A 22379-nucleotide genomic window follows, 5' to 3' on the forward strand; every position below is an offset into this window, starting at 1 on the left:
AAGCAAAAAAAAATTGTCCATTTAAAATAACATCAAATTCATCAGAAATACAGTGTAGACATTGTTCATGTTTTAAATAACTATTGTAGCTGGAAAATGGGATGCCTAGAAGGCCAGCATCCCGGAGTCGCCGCTTCAATGTTGACGTTGAGACTGGTGTTTTGTAGGTACTATTTAATGAAGCTACCAGTTGACGAGTTGTGAGGCGTCTGTTTCTCAAACTAGACACTCTAATGTACCAGGGCCTCTCACTTCTTTCTATTCTGGTTAGAGCCAGTTTGGGCTGTTCTGTGAAGGGAATAGTACACAGCGTTGTACGAGATCTTCAGTTTCTTGGCAATTTATCACATGGAATAGCCTTCATTTCTCAGAACAAGAATAGACTGACGAGTTTCAGAAGAAAGTTATTTGTTTCTGGCCATTTTGAGCCTGTAATCGAACCCACAAATGCTGATGCTCCAGATACTCAACTAGTCTAAAGAACGCCAGTTTTATTGCTTCTTTAAAATCAGAACAACAGTTGTCAGCTGTGCTAACATAATTGAAAAAGGTTTTCTAATGATAAATTAGCCTTTTTAAAATGATAAACTTGGATTAGCTAACACAATGTGCCATTGGAACACAGGAGTGATGGTTGCTGATAATGGGCCTCTGTACGCCTATGTAGATATTCCATTTAAAAAATCAGCCATTTCCAGCTACAATAGTCATTTTATAACATTAACAATGTCTACACTGTATTTCTGATGAATTTTATATTATTTTAATGTACAGAAAATGTGCTTTTCCTTCAAAAACAAGGACATTTCTAAGTGACCCCAACCTTTTGAACGGGCGTGTGTGTGTGTGTGTTTATTTTTAGAACACCAGGCCTGCACTGGAAAAAAACGTGCTCATATATCTATATGCCAACAGATCGCAACAATACCTAATTTGGTAACACTTTACTGTCCTAACCATGTCATAATATGTCTAATAACCTGTCATAAATTGTGTTATTTTATGGGTGGTTATGACAGTGTTTTTTTTCCCTGCCAAGAAGTTTCCTTTCATTTCAAGGTTTGTTTCTTAAATCCTTTGATGTTGTAATGAATTCTTTAAAGTCATATTTTTACACTTTGACACTGTCAAAAAGCATTATGACCATCCTGTCACTTTACTTGGACTAAGAAAATACACTATATGACACTGTCAAGAAGCATATGACCATTAGAATCATATAAACCAGATAGACTGGTCACGTGGTGCCTTCAAAGTATTCATACCCCTTGACTTATTCCACATTTTATTGTTACAGCCTAAATTCTAAATGTATATATTTTTTTCAAAATTCTTCAAGCTCTTTCAAATTGGTTGTTGATCATTGCTAGACAACCATTTTCAGGTCTTGCCATAGATTTTGAAGCAGATTTAAGTCAAAACTGTAACTCTGCCACTAAAGAATATTCACATTCTTCTTGGTAAGCAACTCCACTGTAGATTTGGCCTTGTCTTTTAGGTTACTGTCCTGCTGAAAGGTGAATTAATCTCCCAGTGTCTGGTGGAAAACAGACTAAACCAGGTTTTCGCCTGTGCTTAACTCCACCCCATTTCTTTTTATCCTGAAAAACGATTATAACCATATCCATAACATGATGCAGCCAACAGTATGCTTGAAAATATGGAGAGTGGTACTCGGTGTAATGTGTTGTATTGTATTTGCCCCCAAAATAACACTGTGTTCAGGACCAAAAGTTAATTGCTTTGCCACATTTTTTTGCAGTATTACTTTAGTGCCTTATTGCAAACAGGATGCATGTTCTGGAGTATTTGTATTCTGTACAGGCTTCCTGCTTTTCACTCTGTCAACTAGGTTAGTATTGTGAAGTAACTACAATGTTGTTGATCCGTCCTCAGTTTTCTCCTATCACAGTCATTTAACTTGTTTAACTTGATAAGCACATTTTTGAATGTATGTAGGCTTGCCATAACAAAGGGGTTGAATACTTATTGACTGAAGACATTTCAGCTTTTGATATTTTTATTCATCTGTAAAAAATTTAATGATTTAATATAAAATAAAAACATAATTCCATTTTGACATGAGGTATTGTGTGTAGGCTAGTGACCAAAAAAATCTAAATTTTAATTGATTTTATATTCAGTCTTACACAACAATGAGAAATTCAAGGTTGGTGAATACTTTCTGAAGGTACTGTACATGCCCTTATTTACAGTGTTAGGACCATGTTACAGTGTTAGGACCATGTTACAGTGTTAGGACCATGTTACAGTGTTAGGACCATGTTACAGTGTTAGGACCATGTTACAGTCTTAGGACCATGTTACAGTCTTAGGACCATGTTAGTGTTAGGACCATGTTACAGTGTTAGGACCATGTTACAGTGTTAGGACCATGTTACAGTGTTAGGGCCATGTTACAGTGTTAGGGCCATGTTACAGTGTTAGGGCCATGTTACAGTGTTAGGGCCATGCTACAGTGTTAGGACCATGTTACAGTGTTAGGACCATGTTAGTGTTAGGAGGACCATGTTACAGTGTTAGGGCCATGTTAGTGTTAGGGCCATGCTACAGTGTTAGGAGGACCATGTTAGTGTTAGGAGGACCATGCTACAGTGTTAGGAGGACCATGTTACAGTGTTAGGAGGACCATGTCACAGTGTTAGGAGGACCATGTTACAGTGTTAGGACCATGCTACAGTGTTAGGAGGACCATGTTATGACAACTTATGTCAGTTGTTGACATATTATGACAGGGTTGTGACCATGTCATAATGTTGTGTCAAGTAAAGAGTTAACCCTAATTTATCATAACCATTACAAATAACAGATCATAATTACTCAATTGCCCCACATACTGTAAATTCAGTCAATAAAGCAAGTGCCATTTAAGATGCTTTTTTTTACCGTAATATCAACTGGTTAATTTGGATCGTGGAACACAATCTTCAGAAAGGCAGTAACCTCAGCAGTGGTGCTTGCTTGTAGAAGCCTATGGCTGTGCAATTGCATAGCCTTGTTATGTTAACTTAGCAGACAAAGACTCTTATTTCCCGAGCCCTTATCACAGTCGCCACACCTATTTTATAGTAAAAAAACAAACATGTAATATAACAGAATAAAATAGAACCGAATATTTTTCTAAATAAAATTTACAAAGTTGCCCATGTGAAGTGATGCTCATCTGCTTGGAACAGCTGTTCCCAAAGAGAGATCATCTGCTTGGAACAGCTGTTCCCAAAGAGAGATCATCTGCTTGGAACAGCTGTTCCCAAAGAGAGATCATCTGCTTGGAACAGCTGTTCCCAAAGAGAGATCATCTGCTTGGAACAGCTGTTCCCAAAGAGAGATCATCTGCTTGGAACAGCTGTTCCCAAAGAGAGATCATCTGCTTGGAACAGCTGTTCCCAAAGAGAGATCATCTGCTTGGAACAGCTGTTCCCAAAGAGAGATCATCTGCTTGGAACAGCTGTTCCCAAAGAGAGATCATTTGAAATGGGGCTCTATTTGGCAAGTTGAAATATTTTTTTTCAGGGTTACAAACGTTTTCTTTTTGAAATAGATACACAGATGTTCAATTTAGTTTATTCTGCCTGTTCTTTGGAATTTTCTAAATGGATGAACAATTCCACGTTGAACACTGCATGATGAATTACGGCCACGACATCAGTTTGATGAGTAGACCTATAGGCTTAATGATTCTGATGAAAATACGCTCTTTGTCTTTAGCCAATTGATGTTTTTGCTTATTTTGAGTGGGGAACATGTATGTGTGTGGGGGTTATAGCCTAGGCTAACCAATTCTAAATGACACTGGCCATTTGAAAAGTAGCTTGAGCGTAAAATAGACGGGACGCAATTATCTCAAAACTGCAGCATGTTGTTGGAACTTATATTTTCCTACTTCAATCGACTTGTCCATTTTGAATTTGTGATAAAACTGTTGTCATTTGGCAAGAAATCTAGCTTATGTATCCAATGAGTTAGATCCGTTTTTTATGAGCATTTATTTGGGTGGGCCTAATGAGAGCTTGTGTGTGTGCGGTCGGAACGCAATTGAGTGAATGAGATATGAAAGGGAATTTAGGGAGAAGAACGGAGTGATGCTTGGTTTATTTTTGTTGTGCCACGCAAATGCACATGTACAAATGGAACACTAGATTCAAAGCAAATTAACGTTGTTTTTTGGGCAGCCACAAAGCACATTCCACCCAAAAAAATGTGCTCTCTAGTTAGAGACCGAGCTTTGGCGTCCGTTCGAGTACTCTATTCATGTCCATCCCTAGAGTGAAGTTGTCATCTGACTCAGCACTTCCCAGGCTGCCAGTTCTGATGTCACCCAGTCCCCATGTCACCACTGAGTCAGTCAGCCCTCAAAGGAAAACCAGAGTGTCTCAAATGGCACCCCATACCCTGTTTTAGTGTACTGCTTTTGACCAGGGCCCATAGGGCTGTGGGGGAAAATTGGAGCACTCTAAAGGGAATAGGGTGCAGTTTGAGACGCAAACAGACGGGAACCGTCGCATGGACACTGTCACCATGCAAGCTCAGAAACCTCCAAGGAACACCCTCGGCTTTCTTTTCCTCTCAGCATCGGGAGAATAGTTACAGTAACCAGGCAGATGAGAGCTGGGTCCTAATCATTAGCAAGCAAATGGAAGAAAACAGACTGAAACAGGGACAGACCATCTGAACTTGTCCAATAAGAAACGCTCATTTTCGTTTCCCATTACACAATGGATTAAAACATTTTGCTACGGTGTGCTGTAATGACTACAACACCGGCAAGTTGTTTGCTTTCTCATTAATACTAGAACAAATGCTTTTTCTTTGTCGTTTCTTCCCCCCACTTGAAGCTCAATCCCCCTGGGGTCCCTCCGCCCCTCTGCTCAATCCCCCTGGGGTCCCTCCGCCCCTCTGCTCAATCCCCTGGGTCCCTCCGCTCCCTCCCTCCCTCCACCCCCTCCCTCTCTCCCTCCCGCCCTAATTCATTAATTCTGATGGAAATCAAAAGACTCGTTTGGAGTACAGAACAACACACCATTACAGGAGATTGATCATGCATAATATCTGGATCTGCCATGTTGAATTAGACACAGAACTGCCATCAGTCACCTAACACAACACCCACAGCAATGCTGAATGGAGCATTCAACTTGTCCAACTAAGCACCTATCCCAGAAACATTTCAGTTGTCTGAAGACTAAAAGAACTTTCCTCAGTTGTGAGGAATGTTAAACTTAATTTTGAGCCAAATAGTTATTTCATCATCCAAAAAGGGAGGTTCAAGTTACCTTCACATCCTGGAAAATGCTTAAACATTATCACCGACTAACCAGAGATTCCTACGATGAGATAAAATACGAGATTGTATTGTCCATTTATTGTACTTTTCAAACATGACCTACTCAAGCAGCCTACATGTCATTGTTTCCCATGCTGCTCTTTGATGTGCTCTCTGTTTCCTCTTCCTCCTGAGGTGGTTTGGAGTGAGTCTATTACAAACATGCTGCCGTCTTTGTCCTGGATCCACAGCCTCTGAAACAGATCGATAACCAGTGTTTATTTTGATTGGTCCCTGTAGGAAAACTCTGGACGCGGAGTATAAAGGTGGCCTATAACATCCTCCACAAGCTGGGGAGCAAGCAGGAACCCATGCTCAGACCTGGAGACCGGGTGAGTGAAGGGGGGAGGATGGAGGGAGTGAATGGGGAGGTATGGGTGAAGGAGAAGGGGAGAGAGACTGGGTGAAGAGGCCTGTGTGTGAGCTCCAGCCCCTCTGTCTACATTCAGAGAGAAGGGCTTACAGAGCATCAAGCAGCATCATGTCCACCCCAGTGTCCAAGATAAGCACCAGCCACCAGGCTTAATCTCCTGTGTTCAGGCTCAGGACACTGCCTGGTGTGTATTACTGCAGTCCTTCTGGGATTTGGTACTACTCTGGCTACTTATGTTACCCAACATTTATGTTATTCCACGTGATGTACAGTATCTGAGTTACTGTATGCTCTCCCTTTAGATCTTCTGTGCTACTGCTCTGTGTGCTACTGTTCTCTGTGTTTACTGTTCTCTGTGCTACTGTTCTCTGTGCTTACTGTTCTCTGTGCTTACTGTTCTCTGTGCTTACTGTTCTCTGTGCTTACTGTTCTCTGTGTTACTGTTCTCTGTGTTACTGTTCTCTGTGTTACTGTTCTCTGTGTTACTGTTCTCTGTGCTACTGTTCTCTGTGTTTACTGCTCTCTGTGCTACTGCTCTCTGTGCTACTGCTCTCTGTGCTACTGTTCTGTGTTTACTGTTCTCTGTGTTAATGTTCTCTGTTACTGTTCTGTGTTAATGTTCTCTGTGCTACTGTTCTCTGTGCTACTGTTCTCTGTGTTAATGTTCTCTGTGTTACTGCTCTCTGTGTGCTACTGCTCTCTGTGTGCTACTGCTCTCTGTGTGCTACTGCACTCTCTGTGCTACTGTTCTCTGTGCTACTGCACTCTCTGTGCTACTGCACTCTGTGTGCTACTGCACTCTGTGTGCTACTGCACTCTGTGCTACTGCTCTCTGTGCTACTGCACTCTGTGTGCTACTGCTCTCTGTGCTACTGTTCTCTGTGCTACTGCACTCTCTGTGCTACTGCTCTCTGTGTGCTACTGTTCTCTGTGCTACTGTTCTCTGTGCTACTGCACTCTGTGCTACTGCACTCTGTTCTACTGCACATTCTGTTCTACTGCACACTCTGTGCTACTGCACTCTGTGCTACTGCTCTCTGTGCTACTGCTCTCTGTGCTACTGCTCTCTGTGCTACTGCACTCTGTGGTACTGCTCTCTGTGCTACTGTTCTCTGTGTGCTACTGTTCTCTGTGTGCTACTGTTCTCTGTGCTACTGTTCTCTGTGCTACTGTTCTCTGTGCTACTGTTCTCTGTGCTACTGTTCTCTGTGCTACTGCTCTCTGTGCTACTGTTCTCTGTGTTACTGTTCTCTGTGTTACTGTTCTCTGTGCTACTGTTCTCTGTGTTACTGTTCTCTGTGCTACTGTTCTCTGTGTTACTGTTCTCTGTGTTACTGTTCTCTGTGCTACTGCACTCTGTTTTACTGCTGCAATCCTTTATTCTCCAATGAAAGTGATTTACCACTTAAGGTATCCATTTACACAACATGTCACCAGCTTTGAATTACAAGTAAGGGTTGTAATGAAGAACCATACTGCCCCACTCTTTTTTTCCCTGCTATTTGATATACCGGTACTTGTGCATTACTAAAAGGCAACCGTTACCTATTGTCCGCGTCCCAAAATGGCACCCTATTCCCTGCATAGTGCATGAAGTGGTGCACTATATATGGTGCCATTTGGGACGCACTATATAGGGAATAGGGACGCCACCATTGACTCAATTCTCCTCAGCATCCATCCTATTTTGAGGATGTTGCTTTGTTTCTTTCATCTAGGTTTGCGCCCCTTCTTTTGCTGGGTAGGAAACTGAGTCAATGTTTGCATCCCAAGTGGCACCCCAGTTCCTTTTACGTGCCCTACTGTAGACCAGAGCCCATAAAAGGAATAGGATTCCATTTGGGACGCAAGCAAGCTGGTGCTATGAGTGTGTTTCCTCATTAACTAGAGAGGAACGGTTAATTACTGTACAGAAAGTTTATTCTCCCACCTCCTCCCTGTAAATTATAAAGTAGCATTGATTATACTTTTCATAAAAAATTGTTTATTGAAGCCCATAAGTCCCACTAGAGCTGCTTGGAGGTTTAGCAGAATGGGATGAGTCACAGCTGACAACACAGACATGGAAGAAAACCTGCATTTTGCAGGGTGACATTGAAAAGCTCTGAAAAAAAGATTTAACAGCACCCAGAAATGATTTACTCTCCTTATGCGCATAAGGCCATAGGGCTCCAGTCAAAAGTAGTGCTCTGTGTAGGGAATATGGTTTGAGGCATTTGAGACTCAGATAATGTAGAGGACATGCAGTAAGGTAATGCTGTGTTCCATCCAGACAGGTGCACTCTGTTTCACCCCCCAGATGCTGTCTAATCAGAGCTACAGTATATTATGGCTCTCTGTCCAACATGGGAGCCATTAACAGCACTTAGTGTTAAGTTTACTGTTATCTCTCTCGCACACAAACACACACACACACACACACACACACACACACACACACACACACACACACACACACACTGTTATCACCCCTGCTCCCAGGCCAGAATGCAACCTGGTGCACATCTGATCCAACATGCACTAGCACCAGATAAGCGTTCCAATGACGCCACTATCCACTGTCTCCAGACAGAAATCTATTGAACAGGATAATTGTTATTTATTTATGTATTTTTAGTCAAGCCTTATTTTACCAGGCAGGTCAATTAAGGACAAATTGTTATTTAGAATGATGGCATGACTTCCTGGATCTAAGAAGTTGCCCTCTTTCTGTGTTGAAGCATTGTGATTCTGTGATGTGATCTATCCATCAGTGAGCTGTGCTGTCCTGCTCTCCTCCTGTGTTGGGGCCTGCTGGAGAGGAGAGAGCTGCATTAGGCAGATGAAAGTGTCTAGGGGAGATAGCGTTGGCTTTTATCAGAGAGGGAGAGAATTTCTTCTCACTTTTGTTTGTTTATTTCACTTGCTTTGGCAATGTAAACATATGTTTCCCATGCCAATAAAGCCCCTTTTGAATTTGAGAGGGAGAGAGCAAGAGGCCCCCCTGTGTGAACACGGTTTAGACATCACTGATCATCTGTCACTGGGTGGAAAACTCCCTCAACAGACTGACTGACTCCGGGCTCATGGGATGATAACGTTAGCAGCATGCTTTCATATATTACTTGGCACGTAGTCATATTTTAGGAGATGTTGAGTTTGGGCTCTATTTGGGGGGTTGTTGTCATAACAACACTGACCTAAGACTTAGTCATGCTCTCCTCAGTTTACAATAAGCAGTGAGATTTCAGACATATAGATTTTCTGCGGCAACTTAACCAACGGAGGCACATTTACAGATCTTAGATTATCAGTGTATCAAGTGTTTCCATTTTCTATTCAAATCTCCTTTCTTTCAAGTTGGAAAACTTGTTGTTTTCATATCTTAGGATGTCATATTTTGGAGATCGTCTCTATTTGGGGCTTTCCGACATCACAACACTGGCCTAAGCCATTATCTGTTCAGTTATCAGAGCTTATGAGTTATTTTCCACTTTTTCCACAAATCAGAATACGTCTACAGGATATCTATTGGTAATCAACCATTTATATAAGGGTGGGTTAGTCCCCCTTGCCCATTACTATTATAGAATGACCATTTCACTGTCTAACCTTGGTGATTTATCTGTCCACAGGTGGCTCTGGTCTTTCCCAACAACGACCCGGCTGCCTTCATGGTTGCCTTTTATGGCTGCCTCCTGGCGGAGGTTGTCCCTGTGCCAATCGAAGTGCCACTTACGAGAAAAGTAAGGAGACACACACACACACACACACACTCTACGTGTGTGTCCTCCTGGGTCATTGAGGCCAGCAGCATGAAAGGAAAGACAGGTGGAGTTCCCCTTTTTAGTGCAACATTTGTGTCCCAAATGGCTCCCTATGATGTAGTGCACTTCTTTCTACCAGGGCCCATGCAGCTCTGGTGAAAAGTAGTGCACTGCATAGAGAATAGGGTGCCATTTGGGACTCAGGAATAACAGGAGGAAAAGTGAATGAGAGGTGAAGCAATGTTAGCATTTGGACCAAAGAGGTCGGGCAGTCATAGGACTCATTCTCTTCATAAGTGTTGACAGTAGGGTGTCAACTGTCATGATGTAACAAAGAGAAAAGAGCAGAGGTACTGTAGCCTTGTAAACTTGGCCCTTTGCTGTCAGTGCTACGTGTGTAGCTACACAATATAGACAAAAGTATATGGACACCCCTTCAAATTTGTGCATTCGGCTATTTCAACCACAACCGTTGCCGACAGTTGTTTAATATCAAGCACACCGCCATGCAATCTCCATAGACAAACATTGGCAGTAGAATGGCCTTGCTGAAGAGCTCAGTGATTTTCAACGTGGCACCGTCATAGGATGCCACCTTTCCAACAAGTCAGTTCGTCAAATTTATGCCCTACTAGATCTTCCCCGGTCAACTGTAAGTGCTGTAATTGTGAAGTTGAACCTAGACATTTCAACAACGGCTAAGCCGCGAAGTGGTAGACCACACAAGCTCACAGAACGGGGACCGCCGTGTGCTGAAGCTCATAGTGCATAAAAATCACCTGTCCTTGGTTGCAACACTCACTACAGAGTTCCAAACTGCCTCTGGAAGCAATGTCAGCACAAAACAATGCCACGTGCACAAAGCGAGGTCCATAGAGAGCTGGTTTGTCGAGATTGTTGTGGAAGAACTTGACTGGCCTGCACAGAGCCCTGTCCTCAACCCCATCGAACACCATTGGGGTTGATCCAAGGATCTTCTAAAGGTGGGTGGCGGGCCGGCAGTTGCCGATCCATGTACTAAGGAGATCAGGTCCTTTTGTCTGGTGAAGTCAAAGTTGGTCATCAAAAAGAATGTAGGACCATAGCACTCTTCATATAATTAATTAAAATGCCTTTATTTGTATGGCGTGTTCCTTGGAAACCAAGTTTTGTCAGGGAGTACAAAGATACGATAATACGATGTCCTCTTCTAAACAGCATTTCCCGAATAAACCAGAATTTGAAGAGGAAGTGGTTACAGAATTCATTGTACACCATCTAGTAAGCAATACTTAACATATCTACAGTATTTCACTTTAATATGTAATCAAAAATGCATCTCAAGGCTAGAAGTATCAGAGCCCATAGAAAGGTAGTTCTAACCTTGAATATGACAGGGCAAAGTGCTAAGAATAGGAGAGCCATCTGTTTTATAGTTCACTAGATCACAGCAAACCACAACAGTCTAAACCTAGCTGAGGGCAACAGAGCAATAGTAGAGTTGGTGGTCAGTGGACAATAGCTGTTGCCTAGCAGTGTGTAGAACCAGGAGAATAGAGGGATTGTTTTGCGAGTGAACAGGTCTGTCTTGTAAAAGAGAGGTTTTATTCTCATTGAGATAAAGTACGTAAATTTAAGTTTAAATCAAAATACAAGAGTGTAGTCTCCTGGAGGGGGGGGTAGGGGGTATGTTATTCTCTTATGAGGCTGCTCACGTCCTAGTGGGACCAGATCTGGCTCTGTCGTTCAGTCAGAGGATCAAAGCTTTTCATCGTGGCCATAGAGAGGTCTGGGGGTCTGGGGGAGGTGGAGGACATCCAGAGAGAGGAGTCAGTGGCCTGTTGATGTGTGCTACGCTACAGTGCAAGAGCACAGAGTTTGTCCCAAATGCCACCGTATTCTCTATAGTGCGCCTCTTTTGACCAGGGCCCATGGGGCCAGTCAGACAGAGGAACATGCAGGGGAAAGGGATGTGGGAGCGTTTGGTTCTCTCTCTGGAGGAGGCGCATTCCAAATGGTCACCCTATTCCCTATGTATTACTTTTGACCAGGGCCCATAGGAATCGGGTGTGTTTTGGATGCATACAGGTTTTTATTCAGAAATGAAATTCTGACTAGGACTAAAGAGATGTAACCGCTGTGTGCTCAGAGGGAGTAACTTGGCTTATTAACACTTGTGTGACTAAAGTCCTGTCCAGGGGGTGTACTCGTACGCCAAAGCTGCCTCACGCTACAGAAACAGGGACAGGCTCGAGCCCTATGGCTCGGAAAGGCTTACTTTCCTTGCTTACAGTTGTCATGGTGTAATATCTCTGGGGAGTGCCGTAGAGAAACCAGACGGCCATTATGGCTCCTCAGCATCTGGATCCAATTGGCATTATTAAACAAGACTTTGTAGTTTCACTCTCTGTGGGGGAAGCTCGCTGATAGTGTACTCGTATACTGTAGTCATCACACTCAAGCTGGGATCATTCAGCTGTTCCTCAAACCATTTTATTATGTTATGCTACAATAATAATGGAAAATGTGGCAAGCAATTCATTTCTGCGATTTACAGGAACATTTGTAATGGGAGCGTGGGTTGAACACTGAAGGGCTCGTTATTCTTGATATTACAGTATGTAGGGAACGAAGAAAGCTCTGATATTGGTGACATATTAGCTTGTAGCTCCAACGGGTCGGTCTGGACCGTCGGGTATGTGAGGCGACCTCTTCAAAATGACTTGAAACGTCTGACGTAAAGCTTGTTGTCTTCGTGAGAGTCATCATTCGATGGTGGTTTAGTTTGTAGCACAAACGCTTCGGGTTTTACAGACGATTTCGTGGCGATTTTTCTTGTCTGCATCCTCATGTGTAGAAAAAGACCGTTGGGCCTCCCGAGTTCATTCCCTGTGTCCCATAGGGCGGTGCACAATTGTCCCAGCGTCGTCCGGGTTAGGGGAGTTAGGTTTGGCCGGTGGGGCTGTACTTGGCTCATCGCGCTCTAGCGACTCCTTGTGGCGGGCCGGGTGCCTGCAGGCTGACCCCGGTCGCCGGTTGAACGGTGTTTCCCCTGACACATTGATGCTGCTGGCTTCTGGGTGGGCAGGTGTTGAGGAGTGTGATTTGGCGGGTCATGTTTCGGAGGTCTCATGACCGGAGGACTCATGACCTTCGCCTCTCCCGAGCCTGTTGGGGAGTTGCAGCGATGAGATGAGATCGAAAAAGGGGGTAAAATACAAAAAATCCTGCTATTACAAGACCTATGTTATGGAATAGGCACAAGCTTTATATGGATAGAAATTGAGCTGCAGCCAGGACAAGAAACAGTATAGCATGAACACGAGGAACTATTCAAAATGACATCACCGTGTGACGCTGGGGACTGTTTTCCCCCCTACCACCTCTCACACCTCTCTGCCTTTTCCCCCATCTTGCTTACTCACACATCACTCTTCTTTCTTTCTGCTCTTTCTCTCCCTCTGCTTTCTGTCTATCTCCTTGTCTGTCTCTCTTCATCCCAGCTCAATTAACTATTTCGCTGTTTATCTGATGCAGCCAGTCCAGAAGAGAGGCAGGCAGGCAGGCAGGAAGAGAGGCAGGCAGGCAGAGAGGCAGGCAGGCAGGAAGAGAGGCAGGCAGGCAGGCAGGCAGGAAGAGAGGCAGGCAGGCAGGAAGAGAGGCAGGCAGGCAGGCAGGCAGGAAGAGAGGCAGGCAGGCAGGAAGAGAGGCAGGAAGAGAGGCAGGCAGGCAGGAAGAGAGGCAGGAAGAGAGGCAGACAGGCAGGAAGAGAGGCAGGCAGGCAGGAAGAAAGAGGCAGGCAGGCGGGCGGGCGGGAAGAGGCAGGCAGGCGGGACGAGAGGCAGAGCTGTGAGCCCAGTTTATCAGAGAGACAGAGAGAGCAGCTGTGATGGAGAGGCTGAGACAGTGGCTGTATACTGTAGTGTAGGAATAGGAAACCCCCTAGCTGCACAGCAGAACAGGCTGTGATGTCAGAGCTGCAGGGCCTGCTTCTATTAGTGTTGCTATCTACTCCATATGAGCCTGTGTGGGTTTATTCCTCCACCCACACAATGTCTGAGAGCGAGACAGAGAGCGCAGGCTACACATGACCATGCAGTATGTGAACGGTGGGATAATATAACTGTTTTTCTAACCTAAATATACACTCTTGATAGTTGTAAAACACCAGAGCAAAGACGGGGGGTTTCACAGTATACCTTATGATGTTTGTACTATATTTTGCATTACGATAATTCATGGATTTATGAATACACTGAATATAATCACATGCTCCATGTACAATATGGGAAAAAAGCAATGATTCGTCCTTTGCCTCTCTCCTCTTCTGTCTCTCTCTCTCGCGCTTTCTCTCTCCTCTCTTCCCTCTCCAGGATGCAGGGAGCCAGCAGATAGGCTTTCTGCTGGGGAGCTGTGGGGTGACTGTTGCCTTGACGAGCGACGCCTGCCATAAAGGCCTTCCTAAGAGTCCCACGGGGGAAATTCCACAGTTCAAAGGTAAGTGACCGTGTCAATGTGTGTAGCACATCACCTCATGATGTGCCCCTGTCATATGCTGTCATACGTGAGATGGTCTGATGGGTTTTCATGAGATGCTACAGCCATGGTAGACTTCAATGGGGACTACTGAATTTGAGGAATGATATTTCTATGGTTATAGCAGAATGAGGTTCTGTAGTGCCAGCATAGATTGAAATGAAACACTGATATCGAACCGGTTTTGAGTTTCACCCGGGCTCCAGTGATTATACTGCTCCCCTCTGAAACAAATGGAGAGACTTATTGGAATGGAAGGACAGACAGGCAGGCAGCAGAGTAATGGGATTGAATAAGAGGGGAGGTTTGCTGTAGTAGACAGAAGATCCTGCATATAGAATGGCCCACTGCGTGGAGAACAGAGCAGTCAGACTGGGAGAGAGATGGATGAGGAGAGAGAGGGAGAGGGAAAAAGAGGGGGGGGGACAGAGAGAGGAATATAGGGTAGTGAGATGAGAAGGAAGGCTGGAGGGAGCAGAGAGAGCGAGAACGAGAGGGCTCAGTGTGATTAATGCCTTGTGCCTGCTCTTCAGTAATGGCTGTATAAATAGCAACATGACGCCAGACAGTGGATTTAAAGCTATTCTTTTAGCATAGATTGAGAACCTGAGTCAGGTCTGAGTAGAGGGCTGGCTGTGGAATCCCCATAGTACTGGGGCCAGACCCATCCTGCATCCCAAATGGCACCCTATGGGCCCTGGTCGAAAGTAGTGCCCCCTGTATAGGGTGTCATTTGGAACGCAGTCCCAGCCTCATTAGGGATGAGTGGTCATTGATCGCATCAGGGTAATCACGTTAAATGGCAGATTCTGACAGGCTCTCTAATGCCTCGACTTCCTTTACGGTTGTCTTTACTTTTCTCTTGAATTATTCTGTCTCTCTCTCCCCATCCAGGCTGGCCAAAGCTGCTGTGGTTTGTGACTGAATCCAGGCACTTATCCAAACCCCCCAGAGACTGGTTCCCACATATCAAGGATGCGAATAACGAGACAGCCTATATTGAGGTGACCCACAGCTTTATGTCTTTTGAGGGCTTGTGCCTTGTGCAATAATATAAAGGTATTTCAAGATGTTCCAAACTTGTTCCAGGTCATGTCAGAAGACTTAATAGGTCAAGTTCACCACCACAATAATATTTGTATTTTGTGCCTTTTTCTCCCATTGATTGAGACCGCAATATTCTCCTGGGTCTGTTAAATACGTGTCTCACTCTTGACAGTCAGAGAAGGATTGGATAGACTGCGGTCTCCATTGATTTGATGAATCATTCATGATGAAGACGGCAGGGTGTTGCTGTTATTACTTCAACTCCAGCTACAGTAGATCTCCCTCAACGTCCTACAGATCCTAGTCAACATCAATTCCTGCTACGCTATGCTGTGTGCACAGCTCTCATAGGGAAATCTAGACCACCTGCAAATGGCTCTTGTTTGGTGTGATCATTTCAGGCCTTCTAATTGCAGATCAATATGCTTCATGGGGTTTGATTACAAGTGTCTTTCTGGGGATTGGATATTCCATTGCTGCTTCTGCATGAGAGACCAAGTGTGTTTCCCAAATGACACCCTGTTCCCTATGTAGTGCACTATTTTTGACCAGGTTCCTGGTCAAAAGTAGTGTACTATAAATGGAATAGGGTGCTATTTGGGAGGTGCCCTAAGACCAGTCAATCCAGTAATCTAATGTGATTTGTCTTAATTAACTCTTTTTTTTTTATGCAGCGAGGAGGTAATTCAACCAGAGGCGAAGATATTCTATGCTCATTGTGAAGTGATTGAAATGATCATAATGAAATAAGAGGGAAGAAAATGATTGGAAACGTCGTCAGGTCAGACGGCAGAGAGAGGTTATGTCCCAACTGACACCCTATCCCCCATGTTGTAGTGCACTACTTTTGACCAGGTTCCGTAAAATAGGGTGCTGTGTGGAACAGGTCCATTTTGTTTGTTCCAGTGGAGACAGAATCCAAAATGGCGGTAGTGAATAGTGACCTTTTTTTGTTGTACTTTTGGCTCATGCATGGTACTTTCCTACTCAGTCTGCACATTTTTCTAGTACGTTCTTCATTCAGCAATGGCTTAGAAGAAATCGCCTTGTCACATCTACAAAGGAAAATAACTCCAGAAATATTTTGCTGTAGTCCTAATCTTTTAGACAAATGGTTGTTTTCGTAGTCGTGCATCGCTAGCTAGACATATGGCTGAGCAGATATCTGGACATGCTATGCATCACTCCTCTCAACGTGGTACTACCTCAGATAGTCTGTGAGATATATAGAGCATGATAGATTCTGTTTTAATGACTTAGCCTAATGACGGACTAACTTTTCATATTTTTGTTCCATCTCCCTGTCTCTTAGTGCAGATAAAAATCAATGGTGTAATCCATCTCAATGTTGAGAGCTGTTCTCCCCATTTTAGTTTGGTCTGATCCATTCCATTCCTGAGTTTCGGCCTGCGTTCCAAATGGCACCCCATTCCCTATGTGGTGCACTACTTTTGACTAAGGCCCATCAGCCCTCAGACAGACATGCGAACGGTCTCAGTACTCAGTCAGGGGAGAATACAGACAGTAGTCTGTATAGTGTTTATGTTGTGTTGTCTTCTCCCATTGATCCAGGCTAGCGCTGACTGGAGAAGACTAGCCGAGACCGCATCAAGGCTTTATTAGAGGAAAGATTGTCATTGCCCTTCCTAGATCTACTACTGTGTGTCTACTATAGGACTGGGATAGGTCGGGTCTTAAAGACGGGATGTTACCGCACCATTTGTTATAGACAGAATGACTTTCTCAGGATAAAAATAGCACTTACTGTACACCTGGAGGTGTGTAAAAAGTAGTGAAAACAAATGAGGACATCATATGCCAAGTAGCATTATGGATATTGTCAATACTAGTGACTGATAATGAATCAGATATTTAACAGTAGTCTTTGTCAGCTTACGAGCCGTGTGGGTTGAAGCGGGTACCATCCAACAACATGATTGTACAGGAGGTGGATATGAAGGGCTGTGTTGTTGCTAATTTGTGATTGTGACAGTAATGTGATACACCACATCCTGACTCCTTCTCTCTTTCTCTCCTTTCTCTCTTTCACTGTCCCTTTCTCTCACGCTCTTGCTCTCCTCTCTCTTCTCTCTTCTCTCTCGCTCTCTCTCTCCTCACTACAGTATAAGACGTGTAAAGATGGCAGTGTGCTGGGAGTGACGGTGATGAGGATCGCTCTGCTGACTCACTGTCAGGCCCTCACCCAATCCTGTGGATACACAGAAGGTGGGTCTATGCACCCCTTTCCTATAAGACATTCTACAGAAGTCACAATACTTAGACTCTCGAAGTATCCTTTTTTTCAATTCTCCATCCTACGGGAGACATGCATTAAAGATAATTCTTCATTACAATTGGCTTCTCTCCTTTTATCTCTCCCTCTTTCGCTTGTCTGGGCATTGTGCTTTTCATAGTCATTGTTCTAAACCCCGTATCTCACAGTAATCTTGTATTGTGTACATCTAATCTAATGTGTCATGTTTCATGGTTACTGTTTGATGCCACTGTTGGATTAAACTCTCTTGTTCTCTGTGTTATGTCTCTCTCTCACTCTCGCTGTCTCTCTCTCACTCTCCCTGTCTCTCTCTCACTCTCCCTGTCTCTCTCTCACTCTCCCTGTCTCTCTCTCGCTCTCCCTGTCTCTCTCTCTTGCTCTCCCTGTCTCTCTCTCTTGCTCTCCCTGTCTCTCTCTCTTGCTCTCCCTGTCTCTCTCTCTTGCTCTCCCTGTCTCTCTCTCTTGCTCTCCCTGTCTCTCTCTCTTGCTCTCCTGTCTCTCTCTCTTGCTCTCCCTGTCTCTCTCTCTTGCTCTCCCTGTCTCTCTCTCTGCTCTCCCTGTCTCTCTCCTTGCTCTCCCTGTCTCTCTATCGCTCTCTTGCTCCCCTGTCTCTCTCTCGCTGTCTTGCTCTCGCTGTCTCTCTCTCTTGCTCTCCCTGTCTCTCTCTCGCTGTCTCGCTCTCGCTGTCTCTCTCTCTTGCTCTCCTGTCTCTCTCTCGCTGTCTCTCTCTCGCTCTCGCTGTCTCTCTCTCGCTCTCGCTGTCTCTCTCTCGCTCTCGCTGTCTCTCTCTCGCTCTCGCTGTCTCTCTCTCGCTCTCGCGTTCTCTCTCTTCTCCTCGCTCTCCCTGTCTCTCTCTCGCTCTCCCTGTCTCTCTCTCGCTCTCCCTGTCTCTCTCTCGCTCTCTGCTGTCTCTCTCTCGCTCTCCCTGTCTCTCTCTCCCTGTCTCTCTCTCTCGCTCTCCCTGTCTCTCTCTCTCGCTCTCCCTGTCTCTGTTTCTCTCTCTCGCTGTCTCCTCTCTCGCTGTCTCTCTCGCGCTGTCTCTCTCGCGCTGTCTCTCTCGCGCTGTCTCTCTCGCGCTGTCTCTCTCGCGCTGTCTCTCTCGCGCTGTCTCTCTCGCGCTGTCTCTCTCGCGCTGTCTCTCTCGCGCTGTCTCTCTCGCGCTGTCTCTCTCGCGCTGTCTCTCTCGCGCTGTCTCTCTCGCGCTGTCTCTCTCGCGCTGTCTCTCTCGCGCTGTCTCTCTCGCGCTGTCTCTCTCGCGCTGTCTCTCTCGCGCTGTCTACTCCTCTCGCGCTGTCTCTCTCTCTCGCGCTGTCTCTCTCTCTCGCGCTGTCTCTCCTCTCTCGCGCTGTCTCTCTCTCTCGCGCTGTCTCTCTCTCTCGCGCTGTCTCTCTCTCTCGCGCTGTCTCTCTCTCTCGCGCTGTCTCCCTCTCTCGCGCTGTCTCTCTCTCTCGCTCTGCCTCTCTCTCTCCTGTCTTTCTCGCGCTGCCTCTCTCTCTCGCGCTCTGCCTCTCTCTCTCTCTCGCGCTGCCTCTCTCTCTCGCGCTCTGCCTCTCTCTCTGCGCTCTGCCTCTCTCTCTCTCGCGCTGGCCTCCTCTCTCGCGCTCCTGCCTCTCTCTCTCGCGCTCTGCCTCTCTCTCTCGCGCTCTGCCTCTCTCTCTCGCGCTCTGCCTCCTCTCTCTCGCGCTCTGCCTCTCTCTCTCGCGCTCTGCCTCTCTCTCTCGCGCTCTGCCTCTCTCTCTCGCGCTCTGCCTCTCTCTCGCGCTCTGCCTCTCTCTCTCGCGCTCTGCCTCTCTCTCTCGCGCTCTGCCTCTCTCTCTCGCGCTCTGCCTCTCTCTCGCGCTCTGCCTCTCGCGCTCTGCTCTCTCTCTCGCGCTCTGCCCTCTCGCGCTCTGCCTCTCCTCTCCTCCTCTCGCTCTTGCCTCTCTCTCTCTCGCTCTGCCTCTCTCTCTCTCTCGCTCTGCCTCTCTCTCTCTTCTCGCTCTGCCTCTCTCTCTCTCTCGCTCTGCCTCTCTCTCTCTCTCTCTCTCGCTCTGCCTCTCTCTCTCTCTCGCTCTGCCTCTCTCTCGCTCTGCCTCTCTCTCGCTCTGCCTCTCTGCCTCTCTCTCGCTCTGCTCTCTCTCTCTCTCTCGCTCTGCCTCTCTCTCTCTCTCTCGCTCTGCTCTCTTTCTCTCTCGCTCTGCCCTCTCTCTCTCTCGCTCTGCCTCTCTCTCTCTCTCGCTCTGCCTCTCTCTCTCTCTCGCTCTGCCTCTCTCTCTCTCTCGCTCTGCCTCTCTCTCTCTCTCGCTCTGCCTCTCTCTCGCTCTGCCTCTCTCTCGCTCTGCCTCTCTCTCGCTCTGCCTTCGCTCTGCCTCTCTCTCGCTCTCTCGCTCTGCCTCTCTCTCTCTCTCTCGCTTGCCTCTCTCTCTCTCTCTCGCTCTGCCTCTCTCTCTCTCTCTCAGCTCTGCCTCTCTCTCTCTCTCTCGCTCTGCTCTCTTCTCTCTCTCTCTCTCTGCCTCTCTCTCTCTCTCGCTGCCTCTCTCTCTCTCGTCTGCCTCTCTCTCTCTCTCTCTCGCTCTGCCTCTCTCTCTCTCTCCGCTCTGCCTCTCTCTCTCTCTCTCGCTCTGCCTCTCTCTCTCTCTCGCTCTGCCTCTCCTCTCTCTCTCTCTCGCTCTGCCTCTCTCTCTCTCCTCTCGCTCTGCCTCTCTCTCTCCTCGTCTCTCTCGCTCTGCCTCTCTCTCTCTCTCTCTCTCGCTCTGCCTCTCTCTCTCTCTCTCGCTCTGCCTCTCTCTCTCTCTCTCTCTCGCTCTGCCTCTCTCTCTCTCTCTTCTCTCGCTCTTGCCTCTCTCTCTCTCTCTCGCTCTGCCTCTCTCTCTCTCTCTCTCTCTCTCGCTCTGCCTCTCTCTCTCTCGCCTCTCGCTCTGCCTCTCTCTCTCTCTCTCTCGCTCTGCCTCTCTCTCTCTCTCTCTCTCGCTCTGCCTCTCTCTCTCTCTCTCTCTCTCGCTCTGCTCTCTCTCCTCTCTCTCTCTCTCGCTCTGCCTCTCTCTCTCTCTCTCTCTCGCTCTGCCTCTCTCTCTCGCTCTGCCTCTCTCTCTCTCTCGCTCTGCTCTCCTCTCTCTCTCTCGCTCTGCCTCTCTCTCTCTCTCTCGCTCTGCCTCTCTCTCTCTCGTCTGCTCTCTCTCTCTCTCTCGCGCTCTGCTCTCTCTCGCGCTCTGCCTTCTCTCTCTCTCTCTCTCGTCGGCCTGCCTCTCTCTCTCTCTCTCGCGCTGCCTCTCTCTCTCTCTCTCGCGCTCTGCCTCTCTCTCTCGCCTCGCTCTCTCTCTCTCGCTCTCTGCCTCTCCTCTCTCTCGCTCTGCTCTCTCTCGCTCTGCCTCTCTCTCTCTCTCTCGCTCTGCCTCTCTCTCTCTCTCTCTCGCTCTGCCTCTTCTCTCTCTCGCTCTGCCTCTCTCTCTCTCTCTCGCTCTGCCTCTCTCTCTCTCTCTTCGCTCTGCCTCTCTCTCTCTCTCGCTCTGCCTCTCTCTCTCTCTCGCTCTGCCTCTCTCTCTTCTCTCGCTCTGCTCTCTCTCTCTCTCGCTCTGCCTCTCGCTCTCTCGCTCTTCTGCTCTCCTCTTGCCTCTCTCGCTCTGCCTCTCTCTCTCTCTCTCGCTCTGCCTCTCTCTCTCTCGCTCTGCCTCTCTCTCTCTCTGTCGCTCTGCCTCTCTCTCGCTCTGCCTCTCTCTCTCTCGTGCCTCTCTCTCTCGCTCTGCCTCTCTCTCTCTCTCGCTCTGCCTCTCTCTCTCTCTCGCTCTGCCTCTCTCTCTCTCTCGCTCTGCCTCTCTCTCTCTCTCGCTCTGCCTCTCTCTCTCTCTCTCGCTCTGCTCTCCTCTCTCTCTGCCTGCCTTCTCTCTCTCTCTCGTATCTGCCTCTCTCTCTGCTCTCTCGCTCTGCCTCTCTCTCTCTCTCTCGCTCTCTCTCTCTCTGCTCGTCTCTCTCTCTCTCGCTCTGCCTCTCTCTCTCTCTCTCGCTCTGCCTCTCTCTCTCTCTCTCGCTCTGCCTCTCTCTCTCTCTCTCGCTCTGCCCTCTCTCTCTCTCTCGCTCTGCCTCTCTCTCTCTCTCTCGCTCTGCCTCTCTCTCTCTCTCTCGCTCTGCCTCTCTCTCTCTCTCTCGCTCTGCCTCTCTCTCTCTCTTGCCTTCTCTCGCTCTGCCTCTCTCTCTCCTCTCGCACTCTGCCCTCTCTCTCTCTTCTCTCGCTCTCTCTCTCTCTCGCTCTGCCTCTCTCTCTCTCTGCCTCCCTCTGCCTCTTCTCTCTTCTCGCTCTGCCTCTCTCTCTCTCTCTCGCTCTGCCTCTCTCGCTCTCTCTCGCTCTGCCTCTCTCTCTCTCTCTGCTCTGCCTCTCTCTCTCTCTCTCTCTCTCGCTCTGCCTCTCTCTCTCTCTCTCTCTCGCTCTGCCTCTCTCTCTCTCTCTCTCTCGCTCTGCCTCTCTCTCTCTCTCTCGCTCTGCCTCTCTTCTCTCTCTCGCTCTGCCTTCTCTCTCTCTCTCGCTCTGCTCTCTTCTCTCTCTCTCGCTCTCCTCTCTCTCTCTCGTTCCTCGCTCTCCTCTCTCTCTCTCTCTCGCTCTGCCTCTCTCTCGCTCTGCCTCTCTCTCTCTCTCGCTCTGCCTCTCTCTCTCTCCGGCTCTCTCTCTCTCTCGGCTCTCTCTCTCTCTCGCTCGGCCTCTCTCTCTCTCTCTCGCTCTGCCTCTTCTCTCTCTCTCTCGCTCTGCCTCTCTCTCTCTCTCTCGCTCTGCCTCTCTCTCTCTCTCTCGCTCTGCCTCTCTCTCTCTCTCTCGCTCTGCCTCTCTCTCTCTCTCGCTCTGCCTCTCTCTCGCTCTGCCTCTCTCTCGCTCTGCCTCTCTCTCTCTCTCGCTCTGCCTCTCTCTCTCTCGCTCTGCCTCTCTCTCTCTCTCGCTTTCTCTCCTCTCTCTCGCTCTGCCTCTCTCGCTCTGCCTCTCTCTCTCTCTTCTTCGCTCTTGCTCTCTCTCTCTCTCGCTCTGCCTCTCTCTCTCTCTCGCTCTGCCTCTCTCTCTCTCTCGCTCTGCCTCTCTCTCGCTCTGCCTCTCTCTCTCTCTCTCGCTCTGCCTCTCTC

General features: G+C 47.2%; 1 protein-coding gene across 18 annotated transcripts in view; it reads left to right on the plus strand.

The window, feature by feature from the left end:
* LOC109874612 (disco-interacting protein 2 homolog C) overlaps window positions 1–22379 on the plus strand; it is a 250244-nt gene that overhangs the window by 185223 nt on the left and 42642 nt on the right. For all 18 annotated transcript variants that reach the window (XM_031809778.1, XM_031809772.1, XM_031809774.1 and 15 more), the window contains 5 exons: window positions 5585–5676; window positions 9332–9442; window positions 13816–13939; window positions 14873–14982; window positions 17149–17251. In XM_031809778.1, the coding sequence (XP_031665638.1) occupies window positions 5585–5676; window positions 9332–9442; window positions 13816–13939; window positions 14873–14982; window positions 17149–17251 (540 nt within the window). The remainder of the gene's footprint in view (window positions 1–5584; window positions 5677–9331; window positions 9443–13815; window positions 13940–14872; window positions 14983–17148; window positions 17252–22379) is intronic.

The sequence above is a fragment of the Oncorhynchus kisutch genome, linkage group LG30 (assembly GCF_002021735.2).
Source record: "Oncorhynchus kisutch isolate 150728-3 linkage group LG30, Okis_V2, whole genome shotgun sequence".
NCBI lineage: Eukaryota > Metazoa > Chordata > Actinopteri > Salmoniformes > Salmonidae > Oncorhynchus > Oncorhynchus kisutch.